We start from the raw sequence: 24,124 nt of genomic DNA, 5'->3' as shown, positions 1-24,124 counted from the left end.
ACTTCCTTTCAATTATAACTTCAGATCATGTTTTATGTATGTAGTTTAAATCTGTTGTTACTGTATTATAAAACCTGTTTTATCCCTCTTGTGGTGCTTGATTTTGTCGTCTATTCTGAGAGTAATTTGAAGTCCTTAAATAGCTGTTTCATGAAAAAAAAAGTTGTAGATTGCAGGTGGAAGTTTCTCTGTGAGTACCATGGTGTGAGTGACAGCTCAAAACACAGTTGTTTGAGGTTCTAGAGGTTCATTGTTCAGAGAACAATCCGTTTCTTCAACTGTGCAGGCAGAGGCTTTAATATTTAATGTGCCATTTCCGTTGCACTTCTCATAAAAACATTTCTTCATGCGGTGGCTGCACTTCAGGTTTTAGTGCTCTAAATGTTCATAAAATGGGTTGGTTCTGTTGGAAGCATTAAGGTAATAAATGGAGTTATGTGGAGCCTAAGATTGTTTGTCAGGCATAATTACAGCATTTGTATCGAACATCCTTCATCCAGGGGAAGCCTGTGCAAATAAAGCTTAGCTTAGTGGATCTGAGATCTTCTTAAAACTGGAAAGATAGACTAGGACAGTCACTTTTATTATTTGATATATTCTTGTTCCTATCTCTGCTAACGTTTGGTTTGTTAGATAAATAAACTCAAAGTTAATTTTAAAAAGAAAAAATAGAAGAGAACTATTCAACTGAGCTAATGTAGAAGATAAAATCGATGGAGTTTTTTGTTTTCTCCTGTTTATCTAGATGATATTTTAAAATTGGTTACAGTGTTTTGTACGTGGAAATAAATATATTAAAATCGGCTTTGTTTTGCCTAATGAGAGTGGATAGGGAAATGATTAATTGTCCTTGTTATTTAATAAAAAAGAAAAAAAACCAAACAACTTCATACTGATGGGTCATCATGAACTATTTTCCAGGTACTGTAATGCTGGATGACAGGTTCAGTTAGCACATGTTGTCATTCCTCAAGGACGAAACCACCATAAAGGCTTCCTGATCACAGTGGCTTCTTTTGTGGTGCTGTAGTAACAGATACAGTTTCATGTATTCAGAAGGTCAAGACCTCTTTCCTTTTTAATGGAGAAATATCGTATGTTAAAACCACAGTATCTGTTCCACTGGGCAAACTATTAAGGATATAATCATTTTCATTTGTGCAAAGAAGAAGATAATCTATTATGTCTGGAATGGATATGGCTTCTATGGTATTGAAGAGAGAGAAAATTAGAGAATGAGGGATAAATGAGCTTGATATTAGACAGCCTGTAAAAGTTGCGGCATTGCCAGCTTTTGGAGCTTTTAAATATGTTAAATAAACATAGAAGGAATGAAGTAGCTTGATCTTCATTTTTTTAGTCTGAATCATATTCCCTTTTTTAATTCTCTGCTAGAAAATGGTCAGATTTTAAAATGCTTTCTTCTATACTTACATTTTGTATCTTTATAAAACTTTGAATAGTGTGTTAAGAGTACAGAAGACTATCAGATAGAGAATATCTTAAGGATAGATGAGATACTTTGTAAAATAATAGTATAAATATTATTTCTTATGTTGTTAAATATTTCATCTGAAGACTAGTAATAGGGAGTTGCCTGCAGCTGGATGGTGTATACGCTGCTGTAGGTAACTGTGGAAGAAAGAATTTGAGTTCCAAGCTATCAGAGTAACTGGGAAAAATGTCTTACTCTTACATATTAAATATGATTAAGAATTCGATATTTAATTGATTCTTCTTGGTTTTGATTTTGGTGGCTTCTGTCCCAGTTCTGTAGGCAGCAGAGAATGTGGGTATCCTGTCTACCTTGAGGACAATAAGGCTTCTTTGTAGGATTTGGGTATTTCCTCTTGCTTTGCAAAATATTCTTCTAAACTCTCTGGCCCTGTTTTAGTTTGTGGATCTTTAGTATATACGGAGCATGTAGTTGTTAACAGTTGTTAAACGTTGCTTTAGAAGGGTTTTAAACATTTCTTATGAGAAATAGTGTAAAGCATCAGTCTTTGATTTTTCTCTGCTCTGTGTGCAACAGCAGTTTGGGAAATGCTTCTCTGTTCTTTGTTACAATTTCTCCTCTGCCCCATATCCTTTCTTTTTTCTTGTTTTCAAGTTGCTGTATAGCCTGAGGAACATCTGAGGATTTCAAGAGCATTTTTTCTTTCTGGCAATCAGAAACTGAGGACCTCTGCCCTACAGTATCTGTGCAGAGCAGTCTGCTCTCTGAAATAACAACTTTTAAACTCATACAAAAGGAGTGTCTGATTCATATATACAGTGTGGTGTGGAAATCACATGTCCCCTCTGAGCTTAGTGGTCACTGTGAATCAGCTGAGATTTGATGGGAGTGAAATGCCAGCCAAGCAAACTGTGTCATGTAAAGTGTAAAATTCTCTGTAAGTCTCACTTTTCTTTCTTTGTAGGTCAATGGCACGGATGCAGATTACGAGTATGAAGAAATTACTCTTGAAAGGGTAACATGCTAAATGTCTTACTGTGCTGTTTGAAGTGGGGTTTATGATACTTTAATATGAAAAATTAACCTCTTGGTGCTGCTAACAGCAATCCAAACCAGTTCTTGCTCTCTTTTTTTAAATTTAGGTAGATTATTTAACCTAAAGAAAAAAAAAGTAAATCCAGTTGCTAGAGCAGAAATAGAAGTTTTTATTAATATCCTTGACTATTAAGAGTAAAAGAGGGGAATGATCTCTCTAAGACAATACTGCCTTTAATGTTATTATCTAGACTTGTAGAGAGTAATAACATAAACTCTGATTTAATCTCCTGTATTTCCATTTGTGGTAGGTTTTACCTTTTACCATTAAGTTTTATATTGAGGTTACAAGTGACGCCTTGTCACGTGCATTTCTTTGTTAGGTTTTTCACATTGAGATCTATCTCAGTTCTCCAGAGCTGCACTGTTAACAAAAAGACAGAAAGAAATGGTTGGATCTGATACCTGTGCAGTTCTGGTGGTTACTGAGAGGGTGAAGAGGTCTTGCAGTTAGTAAAGGCAGGCAACCTTTGAAGAGAAAAATGTCAGTCTGAATCTCTGCATCTATGAGGATATATTAGAGGTGGGACACAAGTTATTGAGGGTTTCTCTGGGAGAAAGAATTTGTTGTTAATGATTTAAGAGGAGCAAATAACTGTGTAAATAATCTCAGATATCTAGCACATTGGAGAGGGAAGATTTCTTGTAGTTTATCAAGTTCACTTCAGTGAGAAAGCCGTGGGGTTGAAAGTCTAGTTACACAATGACTTATGTTCTCTATAAAAGAGATAATTACATTTATTTTCATAGAAGTAAGTTATATATGTAGTTTACTCCTCAAAGTATCTTTTAATACTTTCGTTATCAGTGAAAATTATATAGTTTTGGTTCTATAATGAATCAAATAGATACATGAGAATTATCTTTTCCCCCTCAAAAAATGTGTAAATTTCTTTCCCCTCTGTCTTTAGGGCAATTCAGGACTTGGCTTTAGCATTGCAGGTGGTACAGACAACCCACATATTGGGGATGATTCAAGTATTTTCATTACAAAAATTATAGCCGGGGGTGCAGCTGCCCAGGATGGAAGATTACGGTATGATGACTCTCTGTGTTGTGTTGTTTACTGTTATTATTGTATTTTAAACAGTGGATAGAACACTTTCTGTTACTTTTAATAGCTTTATCATGCTACATTGAATGCTAAATAAGATTTCCTGATGGAAGTGTTTTGTAAATAAAGAAAAATATTTGACTGAACCAATTACTGCCCCCAAACCAATAAATCTGCAGTTAAGTGAAATTAAGTGAACTTTTTCTGTTCTGTGGTATAAATGTATTGTGCCATATGTTCCATAGTCCTTAATTCAAGGAAAAGCTTAGGCAGGTAGGGTAGGTAACTCTTGATTATCCATGTGCAGATTTTCTGATCTCTGAGATAGTTGAGTTTAACAACAACCCCCTTTTATGCTTGGTAATAATTCAGTGTCTTAATTTTTCAAAGATACCCACCCACAGTGATTGTAGGACCATCTTTTTTCTCTCGTGTTGTCGAGAACTTCCCTCATCATTTCAAGTGCAAATGCCTGATGTATAACAGGTTTTAGTTCTAATAAGCTTATTTCAAGGCTTCACTTCAGCTTGTTGGCCATTGTCAGAGGTGCACCTGGCAGAACATGGTGACAGGTGGGTCAGGCATTGCACTTAGTGTAATGAGAGCGTTACTACAGCAACATGTTAAATGGGCTGAAAGGCCAGCACTTAAACTGCTTGTGAAAAGCGGGAGTCAAGACTGACTTGACCATATCATGGCTTAAAACTAGTGCATGCTCACTGCATGCCTCCCATGTCCTGACTTTTTAAGTTCTTTCTCATAGCCCTAAACAAAAAGTAGTTTGTACAAATGCTTGTTCAAAATGCTGTTTAAATGAAACACAGATAAGATGGTGCCCTCTTTGGCTGGGAATTAAATGTTCCCATTAAATGTTTTATAGTGATCCTTGATTTCCTTTTAAGAACTAGTAATTAGTTCTAGAGCATGGTCTTGACTCTGTAGAATTCTGTGTATTTTAATGGGTTAACATGTCTGTTGGTGTATTATAGACAAAATATTAGGCTCCTAATGTGTCTGCTCTGCCATAACACACCAGCTGAACGTGAGTGTTGCTGTCTGCAGGGTTAACGATTGCATTCTGCGGGTGAATGAGGTGGATGTTCGGGATGTGACACACAGCAAAGCTGTTGAGGCGTTGAAAGAGGCAGGATCGATTGTACGATTGTATGTCAAAAGAAGAAAACCAGTCACAGAAAAAATAGTGGAAATCAAACTTGTGAAAGGCCCCAAGGGTACGTTGGAAGTGTGAAGTTTGTTTCACAAGAATGATGGAGTTGAAGCTGTTCTCATGGAATGTGTAGTTTTCTTTCAAATGATGAAAATGTGTTTCTCGTATGTAGTAATTTTAAGTACATTATAGATTCGAGCAAAATATTTCATTGGAAGGAAAGGATTTGTTTCTTTATGGGTAACTGTTGGACAATGGTTCTGTAAATATCAGTGGTGGTGCTGTACTCCTGCTGTTGTGCATCCTTCACAAGGCATGATGAAAATGAGTTGGCTTTTGTTTTTCATGGCTTGTGTAAATGTTACGTCTTTTCTAGAACTTTCTGGAAAATTATGGAGTTAATTTGAAAAGGCATCCGGTATTGCTTCTGCCAGAGCCTAATATTATTTATATTTATATGTGATATAAGTAGCGTTATAATTTATGTAATAATTTGAATTTAATGAATGCCAAAAAGGTTTCTTGAGTAATGATTTTATCTTCAAGCAGGTCTTGGTTTCAGTATTGCTGGAGGTGTAGGAAATCAGCATATACCTGGGGACAACAGCATTTATGTAACCAAAATCATTGAAGGTGGAGCAGCACATAAAGATGGCAAACTTCAGATTGGAGACAAACTATTAGCTGTAAGTTTGAACTGCATTTTTTTAATGGTCATTCACTTTTAGGCGTAATAGGGGTGGGTTTAATTTTGTGAGTCAGCTGCCTGCCAGTGGAGTGTAGTTTCACAGAAATAGGTAATAAAATGTCTTTTTTGCTACAAAATCAGTGATAAAATTAAATCTGCATCATTCAACATCATCTCATTAGGAAATCTGAAATCTCTTCTTCAGCCCAATGTTCCATGTAAAACCTGTATTAATAATCAGCATGTTTACTTCTGGTGCCTGCTATTTATTTTCCGGTATCCGAGTGACAGAATTGTAAAGAAACATGCAATGGGGTTGTTTTTCTTCTCAAAAAAGGAAGAATGTAAAGGAACTCCATGTACTGGTGGCTGGACAGCCTTTAGCCAGCCTGTAGTGAAACTGCTGCTTATGTTGCATTTCAATTTTTGTAATGCTTTTGAATGGCTTTTATTTTTAAGCTTCAAATACTTCCAAGTTGAATTTTTCTATGCAGAAGGTAAAAATAACTTTGATCTTTCTTAAATCTCACCCACAAACTTAGTTTTCCAGATAGAAAAATGAGAGCCAGTAATTTCTGAATGAATTTCTGAGTTGTTACTCTTGTAAGGTTAATTGTTGTACCCTTCTACCTCTACCAGTACCTTCCTGATGTTACATGGAGAGTTCTATGAAATCAGCTCAACACAGGATGAGAGATCCCTACCTGACAATTGGGAGCTAAAGAAAAAGAGAGAGAGAGAATAAAATTGTATTTGCTATTAGCTGCATAATAAACACACCTCTACACATGCCATGCTGTTAATGTTTCATCTTTTTTAAGTTCTACAGTCATCATCACAGGAAGTGTTTTTGATTATAGGACTTCCCCAGAATGCAAGGGCACTGGAAAACTTCCATTTAATGGTGAACTGCTTTCCAGTGTTACAATTTGTTACCTATACAAAACACTTTCATGCTAACTTGCTTATATATAAAATAATAAAGGGCTCTTAGGAAGCTTTTAGGAAATACAGATGGAAAGGATGTATTTAAGCAGCACAGTTTCCCCCTCTCAACAACTGGCAAGGCCCAATTGTTTTTACTCATTATATAAATGTAAATAATTAGAAGGAAGTGTCTTTGCTCTCTTGGATTCAGTGCAGTACAAGCTTTACTTTCCATGTTGTCTGGAATTACCGGCAGAAGTTACCTCCCTCTTCACAACAACAGAGGGTCACCAACTCCATTTAGTAAGGCTGTATGTGAGATAGTATTTGTTCAAGAATTTTACCTTAATGCAAATGCTGGTGTTCCATCTTAATAGCAATAGTTTAAGTCATTTGTTCCCTATAGTTAAACTAGTTGTTTTTTGGCATGTAAATCATTCACACTGGGACGTTCTCCAGTTTTGACACCTGCTTTCAACCTCTTGCAAGAATATGTTACAATTTCTAGAACTTAATTATGTCATGACAAGATGATGTAGGATTTATTCTTGCTAGAAAACTTTCCTCTGTGTAATATTTGTAGTAACACACTGTGTCAGTGCTGTGACTGTGCACACATAGACATTTTGAGCATCCTCTTTGTCCCATTGGCTCTCCAGAGTCGTGTGAGCCTTCTGTGTGATCTTAGTCAATACAGTTTATTATAATCTTTTAAAGGAATACTTGTCTGTCTTATATTTCACAAAGCATCTCTTATATAATTTTATATTACCAATTATGTCTGTGTTACATGAATTCTAATAAAGACCCTCAATTCCAGAGTGCTCCAACAGCTTTCAGTGAGTGTCCTTTGAAAACAGTACGTTTGTGTTGAGAGTTTGTTTTTCTCATTAGGTGAACAGTGTTTGCTTAGAAGAAGTTACTCATGAAGAAGCAGTGACTGCCTTAAAAAACACATCTGACTTTGTTTATCTGAAAGTTGCAAAACCCACCAGCATGTTCATGAATGACAGTTATGCCCCTCCTGACATCACAAACTGTAAGTTTGATTTATTTTTCCCTTTAAGGCTTTAACATATCCCATTTTTAGTATTTTAAGTTTAGAGCTTTTAAAATCTATACAGGACAAAAATCTGATATAAGAAAGTTGATTAATCAGGAAAATTGTATGCTGAGCAGAACAGCATCCTGTAGCTTCTATACTGAAAAGAGCAACAGTGGGGGGCTCCAGGTGTGTTTCCATGGCCAACATGGGCCAGTCCTGGGGACTCAGTGTTGCTCATCACCTGCTGGTGAGTACGAGGAGAACGTGTGCCTCGTGCTCCTGGAGGCTGTCAAGAGTAACAAACAGTGCACTGTGAGGATGTCTTAATACTGTTCCAGCTAGAGCTTAGTGATGTTCTGACTTGTTTTTTCCTGTTTTCCTGCTTTTTCATGAGCTTGCACATACTTGAATAAACTGAACTGGGAGGAGGAGGACTTCTTGACCTTTGGTGCTTGCCTTGCAAGTGTGTTGAGAAATTTCATGTTAACTTACTTGAAATTGTACTTCAGTTTTGACGTAACTGTTGGCAATTCAGATGGAAAAACAGCGAATGCTGTATTAAAAAGTAGTTATAAGAATTTCTTTGATATAAGGGTATTAATGACAAGAGTATTTTCAAAGTCAAACATCCAAATCTGGAAAGTTCAAGATTGCACTACAATTTAAAGAAAAATTTGAGTTTAATGTATTGTCCCTTCAAGAGGGTTATTGCCATTTAGTGGTTTGAGAAAGAGATGAAAATAATGTAACTGTGTCTTCCCAGGACTAAGTAGACTGACTTTTCTGGATGACCAGTTTTACTCATGTTCTCACATAAAGTGGTTCTAGATGAGAATTATTTTAGGTATTTTTTTCTTTCCTACCATTAGATTCATGTAAGCACTGATCTGTTTAGGTACTCCTTCAGATGAAAAAAGGAATACTGATGAATTAAAAGATGTAGTTGAAACTATATGTAAAGAAGAACAAACAAAAGTGCAGCACAACAGAGGACTGAAGTACCTTATTAAGCCCATAATTTATTGGCAATAGCTACAGTATCTTAAAATATATTTGTAGGCTTATTGAATTACAGTTTGGAACTAATTAGGTTTTATCGTCATTGTCTCATTAGAAGGATGCTCTTGGAGGCTCCATTCTTTGACATAAAACTATTTTCAGCCTGCACTTATTCTTTCCCAGTTTTCTACTCACATACATGGTTAGAGAGCAGCCATATTCCCTTGTGATATCTGGTTAGTCCAATAACCTTTCCCACTGTTTCCTTGAAAAGCAGGCTTCCTTTGCTCTCTCCTTGAATTCAGAGATGTTCTGGAACAGAGGAAACCTGATTTGTACATAGTGTTCCTGGTGGTGTTGCAGTAATGCAGTTACACTGCTCTGAATTGGGATGCGACTGGCATCAAAGTATCTCATCTGTTACTGCTGTGTTGTGACTCACTTGTTGGAATATTTACTTTATGAGTCTTTTGTGGGGGCAAAGGCAAAACCTGAAGCAAGTTTGAGGGGAGGAAGACAGAGAATGAGCTGGTTCCTAATAATTTGACCAATCCTAATAAATCAATGATATTGGCAAGATGGCTGTGCTGTTGGCATTCTTGTCATGCAGAGAATTAATTTTTCACAAATGGTGGATGAGCTGAAGACTCAGTTTGTTGAAGTTAATTGCATAATAACACAGAGAGAGTGATATAAATTCTCAGTATATATGACTTAGTCTCACATCCATTACCTGGAGATAAATGACCTCACTCCTTTTGTCCCATTACAGTCCTCTCTCCTGAGTTTTTCTCCATTTGTTTGCCCTCCCTGTGTGATTTGAGAGAGACAGTGACATTCTGTGCAGTTCAGCATCCTATCCTTTGTGGGAAGTGCCACTTCTGTGCTTCTACTGAGAAGTGGAAAGCCAGTCTTCTGACCTTGTCATGCCTCTCAAGCTCCTCCAGCAGCTGCTTCTTGGAACCTTTCTCCTCCTGCTCAAGCATTCTGAAAAAAATCACAGATGTTTTCTTAGGTTCCAGCTGTCTTTTCTGTCTGTCTTTTGTTCTTTAGTGACCCTTAACAAGGTTTGTGGGCTAAAATTCTGTCTATGCTTTTGAGTAGATTTCGTGAGTTTAACCTTCCGTTCTCTGTCTGAAGAAACTCTTGTTTTTTACTCTGGTAGACTTTTGTCAGGAGTTAACCAAAGGACATTCTTCTGCAAGTGCTGGGTCCTTTCATGAATCTTCAGTCTGTTTCTTTTCCTTGCAACAAGAAAACCTTTTGTACTCAAGGCTCCATAAGCTTGTGTGTCTCTTCATCAAAGTGCAGCTGCCTGTTACTGCAGGTGGTGTGCAGGCTGAGCCTACTGCTCAAATTTGAAACACCTACCCCAGGAGAAAGATTTCAACTGTATAATATAGTTTGTAGTAGTAGCAGGCAGTGGGTGTGACTGTGCCCAGTGAATGGACACTTAAAATTGACATGCCTAACTTGGAAACATACAACTTCTTAATTATTTATGTGAACAATTCTTTTGGTGTTATAGAATATTTTCCATCAATTATAATCATTCATTCACTAAATTTCTTTGTGTGTGTGTTGTGGTTCAGGTAAAACATCCCATGCACTTCATAGACAGAATGCATGGCCTTTTGTGTAAGAGGTTCCACTAAATGCTTTTATTACACCTTTTTAATCAGTGAAGCTGTGAACAGGGCAACTGACCTTTGCTATACAGTTGAAACTTTTTTGCATGAGTTTGTTTATTCCTCTCAATAAATTGATGCCTCTTACCTTGAGGAGTAGAAGGTAGAATAACCCTACCTTTGTTTCCTGATGTGTGCTGATGGTTGGGTGCGCAAGAGCTTTGCTACCAGCACCTGTGCTGTTAAAGGGGGGTTTGTTCAGTGTCTAAGAAATGTCATATCCCTCTCTCTTCCTCCTATGATGCTCCACAGCAAAGCATTAAATAGAAAGAGACAGGCAGCTTGACAGTTTGGAAGAAGTGTAACATTAAAGTGTTGCATTTTTCACTTGTTCTCTGACATAGTGATATTAAGAAACTGAAATTCTTAATTTACTTCAGAGAAGTTAAAGACAGCTTTAAAGAGAGAAATCTCCAGACTGTCCTCATGGGTTTCAACTATCCAGTTACTGTTTCTAAAAATGTTTTATTTGAGACAAAATCAAACTGAAAAATTTCCTTTTTGACTTAGTGAGGAGACTGGGGAATGTATAAATCTGACACACTGTTTTAGAAATAAGATATTGTATCATTTGAAGTGCTGTAGTTTGTTTTTAGAAGAGGTCACTCCTTAGTTTCAGTTCCTCCAGCTCTTTTTCCAGATTGCCCTAATGTCTCTTTCCTCTTTCTCCTCTTTGAAGCTTATTCTCAACCAGTGGATAACCATATCACTCCATCTGCCTACCTGGGACAGTCCATGCCCCCAGCATCGCCAGGGCGATACTCACCAGTTCCCAAGGGAATGCTCGGAGATGATGAGATTACCAGGTAATGAATAACCAAAGCTAAGTGTCAGATTGGTTAACCTGGGAAGCTCCTGTAAGATGTGTTTGTGGGCAAAATGCTAGTGAATACTATATTTTATTTCAAGAAATGGATGTTAGTTTCTTATCACTTGTAAACATCATTGTAAAAAGAAAACTGCGTATGTATATCTACACACAGAGTCCAGGAATGGCCTTAAAATCAGAAAGTCCTGCCCATGCTACATTAGTTGACAGGGATTTTTAGAATGGTAATGTGAACAGGCCAGAGATTATTTCTTATTTTAAAACCAGCAATATTTGAGTCCTCCCTGCCCCCATAGACAGGGTTTTAATGAATTCTAAATCCAGAAAGGCTGGAGAGCTCTTAATCCTTTCCCGTTAACAGACCGTTCATTCCTTCACTGATTCAGTAGATTGCATTAATCTTCTGTTCATCATTGCTGATAAAGGGAAGCTCTTGTAATTTTGTTGCCCTTCTGTTCTGCAAGTATAGGGATGTTGCACTGCATTTTCAGTATGTTGTTGCTGAATTATGTGCCACACCATCATCTGATGTAGATGGTATCACTCAGTTTCTCAGGCAGGGTCTCCCCAGGATTGAAACCTGAGTGCATAATAAATTGGAGAATGGATTTTAGTGTAGTGAAAGGTAGAATATGTTTTTGTACTTATTTTTAACTTAGGGTTAGGTAGACACATAAGCCAAAATGATTCTGCCCTCCTGATATTGCATTATGGTTTTATTGCTGTCCTTTAAAATTACTGTAAAAGGCTGGGTTTAGATTTCTTATGAAATGCAAGGGCTGTTCTGAGAATGTTTAGGTGATTTTCTTTAAATTACCCTCTCATCTTCTGCTCTCTCCGCCCCAAAAAGTTGTTTATAAATTTTGAGTGTTATTTTAAAAGATACAGCATCTCTCTGTTCTCTAAGTTTTTATTAATATATTACTGTGATCCAGAGCAATATATAGAGATTTTCAAAATGTCATTTATTTGTAATAAAATAGTATTCTGTAAAAATGAATGTGAGAGTTGATTGGGGTGAAATTTAAGAATTTGACACTAAATTGATTTAATGGCTAGTGCAAAAATTGAGTCATTTTTACAGATTGGACTACATGATATTTTTTGTTTATTTTGGAAAAATGCAGCTTCTTAATTTATCCTGTAAATTAATAGTTAATGTCTCCAAATACTTAAGGTCCATTAATTGTTCTTTAGTGCTCTCTAGTGATTTTTCAAATGCAGCACACAGTTCCTCTGCTTTATTAAAAATCTCGTTCTGAGTTCATTTATGCTTTTCTTGTATTGGATCAAGTAACAGACTATTTGATTTTTGAAGAGAGTCTTTCTGCATTAGAAGTTGACTGGCCTTCTCTTGATCAGTATTTCTACTCTCCTCATTCAAGTCAGGAGGGGATTCTATAAAAAGAGTGCAACAACTTGGTTTTGGTTTAACTTTTTCTATTGGAGTTGCTTCAAGTAAATTGAAAGTATATTTCAGAATGCCACAAATTCTCATAATTTGTTTAAAGGGCTTATGCATATTTCTGGAATTGTTCTTTGCTATATTTATGGCTTGACAAACTGGAGTGAAAATAAAGCAGTAAGGGCATATTTTTGTTAATGATGTTTTCATTAGAATTTGTAATTGAAGTTTCAGAGAGGGAAAATAGTATTGTGTTGAGCAATATGGAAAAGTGTTAATGATGTTTAGTGCTGAATAGAATTGCAGCATAATAGGAATTTAGCATTTACACATACTTATGTATTTGTTTACGGGGTCTTGGATTGCATCTACAAGCTTTTCTAACTGTTTAGTTTACTTTTACTCATGTCTAGTGACCAAGATTTCTTATTTCTTTCTTTCATCCAGGGAGCCCAGAAAAGTTGTCTTGCACCGAGGATCAACAGGTCTTGGTTTCAACATTGTTGGAGGAGAAGATGGAGAAGGAATTTTCATCTCCTTCATCCTTGCAGGAGGGCCAGCTGACCTGAGTGGAGAGCTTAGGAAAGGAGATCGGATAATTTCTGTAGGATTCCTTGCTACTTTTATTTAAATAGCAACAAGAGTATTCCCCTCCTTGGATATTAATGCCAGTTAATGATACACAAAGAATATTTTTAATGGAGCTAAATTTGAGACAATGGAACAAATGCCAATATACTTCCAAAGTATTTTTGAGGACTTTAGTCAGCCTCACTTTCTCCTCTATAATCTATTAAAATATCACTTCCCTATCTCAGAGACATTCAATGAAGACATTAACTTATCTTAGTTTAGTAGCTGAGGAGTGTGTGTGTCTAAATTGAAAGAAAACAGGTTTCAGAACTAAGCCTTCTAATGTGATGGAGACACTTGGCTGTAGTGTCTATAATTGTGTGCTTTACTCCATGGAGTAACGGTTAAACTTCCCTGTTAGTCTTAAAAAGATTCATCTCATACCTAAGGGCTTTTTCTATATTAGTGCTGAAGGTCATAAAGATTTTGTGTGTTTCTTTGTGTAATTACTTAATCTTTGGAGAATTATTTCTTTGGACAATTGCATTGTAGTTTGGAAGTTATAGAAGAGGTATTTTGTTCTCTTAACTGCTGTTACTAAAATGCTGAAATTAAAGCACATCTTCATTTTAGTTTGAACTATGAAAACCACTTTTGGTCTAAAATGTGACACACACATTTCTGCTTCAGGTTTTTGTTTCTGATGCTATTTTTAAATCTGCTGCATTGAAAACAATGCCAGACCCATAGAAGGTGGTGTCTGTCACTGGATGCAGTGCCATAATAGTCTGTCCCTGGACCATCACAGAAAGTAACATCCTCTGTGTCTTAAAAAGAAAGAAAAGTCTTAAACAAGAAGAAAATTGACCTAGTGAATACAAATTCATTGAGTGATATGCTGTGAAGGTTACAGTAATTTTGAAGAGGGCTATATGTGAGAGAAGATTTATTGACTTGATTTCAGGAAGGTTTTTGGACACAGAGAAAACTCACATGGAATGGAAAGCAGTTTGTGTCCAGTTAATTTTTTTCCACAGGGCTGTGTTCTGTGGTGGTAAACACCAACATTAATTTTGTTAAAGAGCTTTTTGTATTACCTGTAGGTAAATGGAGTAGATCTCAAAGCAGCAACCCACGAACAGGCGGCAGCGGCCCTGAAGAACGCAGGCCAAGCAGTGACTATTGTAGCTCAGTACCGTCCAGAAGGTAAGGGTTGCATTAGACATTCAACTTCCCTTTTAAGCTCAGAGAAAGATAATCTACAGTGCCCCCTCACCTAGCCCCTTTTCAGAGGAGAGAAGAAACCAATAATGTGGTAGGTGTTGTCACATACATATTTGCATAATTGCAGTGACCAGATAGGAATATCTGCAAGTGTTGGGGCCATGACTTGGTATATTTCTTGCTTTCATCATTTCAGAATTTCAATTTTTTCGGTAAATTTTACCACTGTTATAACATGGAAATTAATCCAGTAAATCCAAAACTTAATAGAAATAATACGTTGTTCTTTTGTATTCTCATTTGTCTGTGCCCTTTAATATGGTGTTTTATGTGCCTCAGTGGTGTGAGGATAGAAGACTAATTCCTTTGTGTTATTGATTCAGATGATCTAAGGAGACTATGAGGTTTTGATTCCTCTGTTTCATACTGAGCTGGTATTTCTGTTTATCCAGCAATTTCTTCTAGTCCAGATTAGTTTGCAGCTGCTACTGATTAGCCATCCTTGTGTGTTCTGCAGAAGCCAAATAACACCACATCATCAATATTTGTATTTGTCCTCTTACATTTGTGTAGCACATTTCAAACACACTTGTCTATTTGAGATGTCAAAAGGTTAGTAGGCAAAAATTATATGCTTTCTTTCACCCTGTAAATTCACATATATAAGACATTTTTGTTGTCTTATGAACTGTGATGATCAGCAGCTTTCTCCAGTTTTGTCAAATTGTAGGGGCCATCACTGAATCTTCCTTGCAGTGACTTCTCTGCTTAAAACTTCCCTTTATCAGTACTGTCTGGGCATTGGTGTAGGTGTTCATCAGGACTTGATGTGCAGCAGGACTGCTGCCTTCATCTCTTAGGTGCTGATAGCAACACACTTATTTCTTTATTTCTTCTTTTCTGCCATGTTTCTTCTATCCTGACCCCCGTAAGTGTTGGAAACTTCAGTTTTCGTGTTCCTCTCCACCTGTATCAGCATCGTATCTCTCCCCTGACCCAGGATCTCTGTCAGTGATGAGGTCAAAGGATTGGTTTGTGTCTGTTTCATGGTCAGGTCCCGTCACCCAGCCCATGTTGTCTTGGGAGGGTGTGCATCCGGCTCACGTGTTCAGTCTGTAGATTGCTGTGTTCCAGGATTCATTTCCTAAGAGTGCTTGCTCTGAGGCTTCCTTTTAAAAAGAAGAGTAAGGATCAGCATTATTTCTGGAATATTTGCATTGGCTTTGTGTCAGAACTGTCAAATATTTTTGGTGATATGCATTTGGCCTATCCTCTGCTTGGCTCTTCAGCGTTGTAACAGGTAGCTCGAATTATTGCAGTTTCTTGCTTCTTGGGTAGGGATCCCTCACATTAATAAAAAATAAAATGTATGCTTTTATTTATCCTTTTGAGCATCTCTTCCCACACCCTTCTCCCCTGCCCTGTTTTTTTTTTTTTTGGGTTTTTTGGGGTTTTTTTTGTTTGTTTTTTTTTTTGTTTTGTTTTTGTTTTGTTTTTGGCTTTTTTGTTTTGTTTTGTTTGGGTTGTTTTGTTTTGGTTTTGTTTTTTTTTTTTGGTGTGTGTGTATGTGTGTGCAAAGAGGGCATTTATGGTCACTATTTCTTCTCCCAGGGAGGCATGTTGAGCTGTGGCTCATAAGTACCAGGACAAATGTTTCTGTGGTAGAACATGTGTTCCTAGGACACAAATATCTTTTCTTCTTGCCAGAGAATGTATATGAATAATGCTGCCTCATACAAAAGCAGCAGTTTTTCAGTGCTCTCTCTCTGGGATTCATGTTTTAGAAGGAAAAAATCACTTCATACTCTGGAAGTCAGAACTCTTTTCCTTTTAGAAGAAGAGAGCTAAGTGTTTTGGATGGTTCCTGCTCTTTCTCCAATCGAAGTAACAGCTTTCTTTGTTGCCACTTGTCCAAGTAGATAACTAATTTTCTTGCAGCGTGTATGTGAGCAACATACACTGCCTCTTAGACATTTCTCAGCGACTGTCACTGGTAGATTTCAAACCTAGAGCTGTACTTGTTCTGTCATGGCCACTGAAGCGTTCAGAACAAGGCTGTACGTAGCTGAGCTGTATTGAGAATACAGTTCTCAAAGACTTACATGGCTCATTTCAGAGGATGCATGAGGGAAATGTTACTTGATTTATCTGACACATTAATCGAAGAAAAGATCCTTTTTTCCCCCTAAGATGCTTGGTCTGTGTGACCACCCTTTCTTTCTGAAATTGTGCTTAAAATTCCGTTTGGAGCGATGACGTCGAAAGCACGTTAGGGGTTCTCTCCACCCTTTTGAAGTGTGCCATGAAGGAAAAGTGTGACTAGGAAATTGAGATCTGTTGTACTTTGGTGGCAAAGTATGAATTGGCACATGGCCAACCTACCTCAGAGAGCCCTAGTTTTCTGCTATCTTGTCATCTCTGCCCTATTCTTACTCCTTGTAAAAAAAGTTTGAATGGAAGTCCACTTGTCACCTTCTTCAGGTCTGGTGTGGGAGGAAAGTTGGATCAGGCAGTTTCTGTTCATATCTTGGAGATTAGTGAAGACAACATTTCCTTAAAGGTTACTGTTTGTTTGTTATCATGGAAAAGCTGTCACTTTGAGATTTGAATTTCCAAGTAGAAAATAGCATCCATGTGATTGAGGGCACTTGATAAAAGTGCATATGTTCTTTGGTCATCTTTTCCTGAGTTGTAGCTGCACGAGGCTGTCTTTTCCCTTCACTTGATTCATTTAAGTTGGCAAATTTTTCTTACGTGTGTGTGTGTTTGTGTACAGTTATCTCCACTTTTCGTTTCAGAAAAAGATTAACAAGTATTCAAATGAAGAGTTTGTCAAGTCATTGTTCGTCATTGCTTTTTCTCAAATGCCTTCATAAAAATGTAGACTATCAGTTATAACTACTTGTATTTTATTTATACTTGTAAATCCAGTGGGCTTTTGAAAGAGATGCTGACAGCTAGGACAGATCAAGGGGATTCTAGACATCCATCAGGGTTCATTATAACTGAATAAAGAGATTCAGTATGATAGGAGCATTTGGAAGACACTTGGGACTGGCTGACTTAACTCCCTGTAATTTTATATGACAGTTTGTATGTTCATAAATGTGATGGGGAATGTTAACTTATGTTTTTGCATCCTACTACACTTCCAATTTTCCTATCAGAAATTTCCCATTTGTCTTTCTCCTTACATTTTTTTTACAGTTGTCTCATAGGGATGCCTGAGTTAGGCTGTAGAAAATGCCTCTCATGCAAAGGGTTGAATTTTCCATATCTGTCTCTTCACATCCATGGTTTATCAAATACTAGTTACTGGACTTGGGGTAGGCTAATATGTGTCACTGAAATTGATTTTATTAATCTGGGTTCAAGTTATGTAACTGCTGACTTAGTTTCCCTTAAATCTCAAAAATGTTCCTTGGTTATAGACTTGGGTGAAAACAGATGTAATCACATTCCTAAAAATATCCTTCCTGGCATTCATTTAGTTTCCAGCAGTGCCTAGTGAATTTGAGAGATGCCTTAGGAAATTGTTCTACTGTACTGAATCAAATTTCAACAATTTACCAGCACTCTTTGGAACAGCTGAAAGCTGAACAGGGAATGTCAGTGCATTCTCTTGTTTACAGAAGTGGCTTCTGCATCAGGCACCACTTGGTTGTACCACAGCTGTACTCAATTGACTGGTGCTTTCTCCTTGTATATTCCAGGCTTTATCTTCTAACTTATACAGGAGCTACTGTTGTAAACTTGGCACCTGTTGGGCTGTGTGGGTACATCCTTCCATGGGACACAGCTGTACCTCGGTGTGGATACAGAGTCTCCCTGGTTTCAGAGATCAGTGGGTTTTGACCTCTTGGGGCTGGATCTGCAGAGCGGGGGGTCCATGGTAGGACAAAAGCAGGAGTTTGTGAAATGAGAACTATCCTGTAGAAGTGTGGTTGGGAAGTCAGGATGTTCTTATTTTCTTCTGTATTTGGAAGCTTTTCCTTATTCCCCCACTTGTACTACCAATTTCTCCCTCCTTTCAAGACATCATTCATGAGTAGAAAAGAATTTTGCTTTACTGTGAATTCCACTGGAAACAAAATACTGTGACCTGCAGCAGTTTCAAAGCAAGTGATGTTGCTTCAGTACACAAAAGTGTTTTTATAACCCATTTTAATTTGCAGAGGTTTCTGATCCATTTAATTATTCTATTGCTCTCTGGCTCTGCAGGCACCTCAGTGCCACACTGCTGTGTCTCTGGGCTTTCTGCAGAGGTAGGATGGCAAAGGAGAGCTGTCATGTTAGTGTGGGAGAATGAGAGGAAGCACTGGGCAATTTGGATATGTGTCTGTCCTGAGAGCGGAGATTCAGAAATGATCAGAATTATCATCATGTCACATGGCAGGGATACGGGAGCTTGAGAGTCTCGGTGCTTGAAAGGAATGTAGTGAGGAAAGGAGCAGCAAGGGGGAAGTATAGGACTGTGCAGAGGTGTACAACTCTTGGAGGGCTCTCCATTTCACATTGATATCCATTGTTCTGTTCATGCAAGTTAAAAGGTCACCTGAGACATTCGTATGTGTTTTCAGTATGACATAATAATAATGTTACCTCAAAATTCAGAATTTCTGGAAGGTCAGATTTTGCTATTCTGAAAAGGTATGAGATGCCAGAAGGCTGCCATAACTGTATTGTAGTTTGATTCATTTAAATGTTTAAAAATAAGAAAATAGCCTAAGAAATACATTAAAAATATGAAAATATACTTAATTGAAATTATATAGGAAATAATGGAGTGCATTAAACTTTTTTTTCATATTTATATTCTGCTAGATCAGAACTGGGCTGTATTTAGTACATGTATGACGTTAACTGCAATTACATATACATTAACTGGGAAGCCTTCTCTTGGAGGGCCTTGAAAAAGCAAACAGGCAAACAATGTTGGCAACAGCAGGCATTCTTTGGTAACCTCCTTTCCTCAAAATGGCAAAATGCAGATAATCCTGTCATGACAGAAGAGGGTAGCAGCCCTTTGGGTTCCCCAAGGATCCACATGACATAATCAAACTAAAATGATAATTTTAAGTAGTACAGCAGTTGTTTGTTTAGTGAGTTAACAATTGCCTGTACTTTGGAATTTAGAATCTACATTGGTCTTCACCCTGTAATTCAGCTGGCAAGTCCATCTCTATACATCCAATTCTTTTCTGAAAGAGAGGTAAGATGTTTAAGTGATCAGATTAGCTTTCTGTTCTTAGGTGATTGGGTAGATCAGTATAAGATTAGGAGATTAGGAGAAGGTGGAGCCAAACTATCAAGAGAAGATTTCAAGGTATTTTTTATAAAATGTCTGCTTCTGAACCTGCATTGTTCTTATATGTAGTTTAGACACATTCTTTGAGTTTTATTCATTGAAATAAGGATTCTCCAGTTCAAATTCATCCAAGATTTATAGTTCAATAAAAATATTCCTAATTTGTTAGTCATATTTTTCTATGAATAGTTTTTGTTTTGAAGAACTGTATTTATCTACTGCAATTAAGATTTAAGTATGACAACATTCTTGTCTTTAAAACAAATGAGTCAAAAGAAAAAGAAAAGGAGGGAACAAAACCCCCTTTGTTAGAGCCAGTCAATGGCCAGTGTGTGGCTAATTTTTCTGCTTATGAAGCTGCACTTATGAACTGTTCTCTAGTGGAATTTCTGGGTAATGGTAGCATTTTCATATGCATAAGCTGAGATTGTTTTCTGAGCATTTGTCTTGAAATATATTGTAAATCTTCTGTCTGTAACAGTTCAGCTGGGGTAGCACAAAGCCAATAATGCTTGCACAAAATTTAGCTTTCAGAAATTGTTTTTTATCAAGGCTGAGGTTCCCTTGTTTTCTATTGGAGAAAATGGATTGTCTTAAACAAAGGTGGTTCAAAAGGTTCATGCATCCAAATTTCATAAAATGAAATTAAAAAAGAAGAGGTACTTAAAAATAAGTTTGCCCTGTTTTTGAGTACATGGTCTCTGGTTTTCTAGATTTCTGTTCTTGCTTGTTCTACCTGGTTCTACTCTTTTGCAAGTAATTTAGATGAGTCAATTAAAGTATCTTCAAAACTGGACCCATTAAGATTAGAAAAAGGGGTCTGCTATATATAGCCCTGATAGACACTCTAAGGGGCTTACACATGTTTTAATCCTTTAAAACCTCACTCCTGCTCTTTAATATGCTAAATAAAATTGTTTGTGAATGCAGGGTAAGCCTTCAGCAACATTTCTTGTGTATTTACCTCAAGAGTGACTGGATGTAGTCTCTTTCTAAGTTTTGGACGGTCTGTGAGAGATGTTCTTAATTAAATACAAATGTAATTTTTCTAATCTATTGTGAAATTCCTTGGCCCAGTCTTTCAAGTGATTAATGGGGTACAAGCTCATTACACAGTAGAGTGCAAGAAAGTCACCAATACTTGTGGAATGCATTGTGGTCTGTCCCACGTAATGTTACTATAAAATGAAAAGCATTGAAGCAAAATATGTCATCAGAAATGATTTGTGATGGTTCTGTTGTGGTCCATGCATTTTGAAAGAAAAATAAATGGAAGATAAATAAAAGATCAGTGTCATGGTGGCCATCCTGACTACCAGACTCCATTACTGTGATTGGAGGCACCATGAAAAAGAAAATTGAATATTCTGAGTGTTGAGAAAAGAATATAAATCAGTAGTTATATAAAATTGCCAGCACAAGAGTCCTGCTTTGACAGATCCAATGGGTCCTGCTAAAGGAGGGCTTTCCATAGACAGATGGGAAGAGGGAAGCAAGGGGCATACTTTTTTAATTAAAGTGAACTTTTTCAATTTTACGTGGGTTCAATATATGTAAGAATCTCTGCCTCTCAGTGCTGTGCTGCCATCTGTTCCCTGTATGCACATCCATGTGGCCTTGAGTAGCTGTTCCTTCTGTGCTGTTTGCTGAGTTTTCCATCCCTTGTGTAGCTTTCTGTTCTTTGCCCCGTTTGCTGGAATGTGTGTTCCAGACCAGATGCATTTTCATTGTGGCCTCCTTTTCCCCTGCCTGTACAGAAAATTCACCACTTTTCTGTGTATTCTTGGTGCTCACCAGGCAAGTGTCACTGGTCAGACCATTCCTCTGAAGTTTTGATTTCTGTTCAAATAAACATTAACATTGAAAAGATTACAGTTTTCTAGGTGAAATCACTTTAGCAGCTTGAGAGCAGAATCAACTTCCAGGATTTCCTAATCTTCCCCCCTCCTATTTGTTTCTTGCTGTGGAATACGTGCAGACATGAAATAGAGCAGATTTAGTCTAGTTTTTTACCCACCTGCTTATCCAGTATAATTTTAAAGTTTAAACTTGAGCCCAGATGTATTCATCCTATGTTCTTAACACCTAATTATGTATAAACCTGTGGAGGCTTTGGGTTTTCTTTTTCCTTTGGTGATTGTGGTCTACTGCTCAATAAATACTTTGAACTGAAGCAGCAGGTGCTTGTGCTTCCTCAAGCTTTGTGTTACAGTCGAAGGTACTATTCCTTCCCTGCCTCTAGACCTATGGGAAACTTATAAAAATTTCTAGCCAAGAAAAGATGCCCTTATTCTAATGTTCATGTTTTACTGTGTTTCGTGTTGGTCTTGTTGCCTGTTACCCTTTATTGATGTATATCATCATCAGCTTTCCTAAAATTCAGAAGATTATAAGAGATCCCAAGTCCCATTCCCTGGGTGTTGCATATGCATTGGATTTCAGATCCTGATCAAATTCTTAACTGGAAGAATTGAGGGGTTGGATTGTGTTGTTTTCTTTGGGTTTTTAATTTTATTTTGGGTGGATGCCTGTGTTTCTTGTGCCACCATAGTTCTCATTAAGATACTATTTCAGCATCTCAGTGTTTTGATGGCTGTGGAAATCAGAAGCATATTTGTAGATTGAGTTCCTATGACCAGCCTACTCTGTTTGGGTTAAAATCAGTTTTACTTTTTCATTTAAATAGCTTATGTCATTTCTGTTTGGTTCCCCTGATCCCAGTACACCTGAAATCAATCATATTTCTTCTCAGCCAGGTTCTTAATTTCCTGTTAACCAAGAAAGCAGAGAGCCCTTTTTTTCTTGTTCACTGTGCCTGTTCCAGCTCCAAATTTCTGGAATGTTGAAGTGGCAAAATGAAACTTTTTGAAAAAGTTTTGTGTTTAAATGTGCATTGTATGACTTTGTCACGCTTAGCTATGTGGAAGTTTGTTGTGCTGTTACTGTGACCTAGGGAAACAAATATGATCACATTTGTCACACTACAGGATTATTATGCATGCACATAAGAGAGAATGGAATTGTAAAGAAAACAAGTTCTCTAGCATTTGGGAGAATCTCTAGGGATGATAAGATGAATGAGATTGAAGGTGGAAAAGATGTTGATATCCAGCTCTTGTTAATCATAGATATTAGAAATGTAACCTCTCCTAGGCAAATTAGCAGAGCTCTCACTTTACTTTATAATGTTGAAGGTGAACCAACCCTATTCAACAGGAGATGGGTTCTGATCCTTTGGGTATCAAACTGACACTGCTTTTCTCATGCTATCAGGAGTCCTGCTGCTGTCATATTTTCTATCTCCAGCATTAGTTGCAGTACTGCTGTATCTAATACTAAGGTTTCATTTTTTACAGGCCAAAATCCTGTCTACTTTTCATCTCCAAAGCAATTGGCTTTGAGATATCTATCCATCCTGTTCATCTCAAAATCTTCTGTAAGGCAAATATAACTCAAATTTTAGTTTGTTCTACATTGAAGAGCTCACCAGATTCTGTCTGCACAGAGTGTTTAAGCTTTTCCTAAGTATGACATTTCTTGGCACTCTGGTTTTTTTGAACATAAAGCCTTCTCAGTCCCAGCCCATTAGTTTCCTTTTTTGCTTGATTCATATGGCAAGAGCCTCTATGGTGAAATTATTCTCCTTCTTACTCCTACAGATGTCCCTGTCACTCATTCAGCACTTACTTCCCAGGAGTTCTGAGAAGAAAAATTAATGCAGGAAACCAGCAATCTGAGGATAATGCATAGGAAAAGAATTAGTAGGGAATAGCATCCCTGGTAACTCTCTTACATCTCTGTGCTGTATAGGAGAAAATCTGATTCTTCGAGGAGATGGCACATGATACTTTGTTAACAGAAATTTGCATTCTTTTTGCACTAGCTATTGCAAAGGACAACAGACATTTTCAGTACTGAACAGGCTGTAGCACAAGAAAATGCTTGAATCATATGGTCTTCTCCATTCTTTTCAAACAGGGGCATAAAAAAATCTTTTATGTCAGAAATCTGTTACCATTCTTTTACATTTGATGTTTAGAGCTTTAATTTTCCAAAATACCCAAGGAACAGGTGAGAAATGTACAAGATCATTTCTTGGGTAAAATGAGGTGATTTAGCCAAGCCCATGCAGTGCAGCAGTAGCACAGCAGGAGTAGGCTGTTCCCTTACAGCCTTTTCTGAGCCCTTCCTCTAATGGGATGTTACTTTCTAAAAAATGTGGTTTTTTCACATTCCTCTTAGGTTACTATCTTGCTACCTTAAATTCTTTTGTTAGTAATAGCATCAGTAATAGTGTAAATAATGTTTTTGTTTTCTTGTCAAACAACCTCACCAGTCTGATTTAGTCCTGATGAAGTATTTGTTCTGGACTTTATTTTTAGAAAGGCACTTGGTGTTGTTCTAAAAAAACTAAGATATTATCTGGAAAACTACTGGCTTTTGCTTTTAAAGGACAAAAGTTAGGGTTATTTCAGAGACTGTTCATATTGTCCTAATCTGGGTGGGGTTAATTATAGATGCTATTACTAGAGCATCAGATTTGTAGTAACCTTGATGAATGAAGTGATATATCAGAAACTGGTTCACACACTATTCTTCTGTAACTAGTACATTTTCTTCTGTGGTTTGTTCTTAACCCTCAGTGCTCACTGTGTGATGAGTGTG

At 37.2% G+C, this 24,124-nt stretch overlaps 1 protein-coding gene across 15 annotated transcripts in view; it reads left to right on the top strand.

Moving 5' to 3' along the window:
- DLG1 (discs large MAGUK scaffold protein 1) overlaps positions 1–24,124 on the top strand; it is a 145,169-nt gene that overhangs the window by 90,491 nt on the left and 30,554 nt on the right. For all 15 annotated transcript variants that reach the window (XM_071566801.1, XM_071566806.1, XM_071566799.1 and 12 more), the window contains 8 exons: positions 2,421–2,471; positions 3,463–3,587; positions 4,668–4,837; positions 5,323–5,459; positions 7,283–7,427; positions 10,800–10,926; positions 12,802–12,958; positions 14,031–14,133. In XM_071566801.1, coding sequence (XP_071422902.1) covers positions 2,421–2,471; positions 3,463–3,587; positions 4,668–4,837; positions 5,323–5,459; positions 7,283–7,427; positions 10,800–10,926; positions 12,802–12,958; positions 14,031–14,133 — 1,015 coding nt within the window. The remainder of the gene's footprint in view (positions 1–2,420; positions 2,472–3,462; positions 3,588–4,667; positions 4,838–5,322; positions 5,460–7,282; positions 7,428–10,799; positions 10,927–12,801; positions 12,959–14,030; positions 14,134–24,124) is intronic.

This window comes from Pithys albifrons, chromosome 11 (assembly GCF_047495875.1).
Source record: "Pithys albifrons albifrons isolate INPA30051 chromosome 11, PitAlb_v1, whole genome shotgun sequence".
In the NCBI taxonomy this organism is placed as follows: Eukaryota; Metazoa; Chordata; class Aves; order Passeriformes; family Thamnophilidae; genus Pithys; species Pithys albifrons.
Note: the sequence above shows the minus strand (reverse complement) of the source record. Positions and strands in the feature narration are given on the sequence as shown.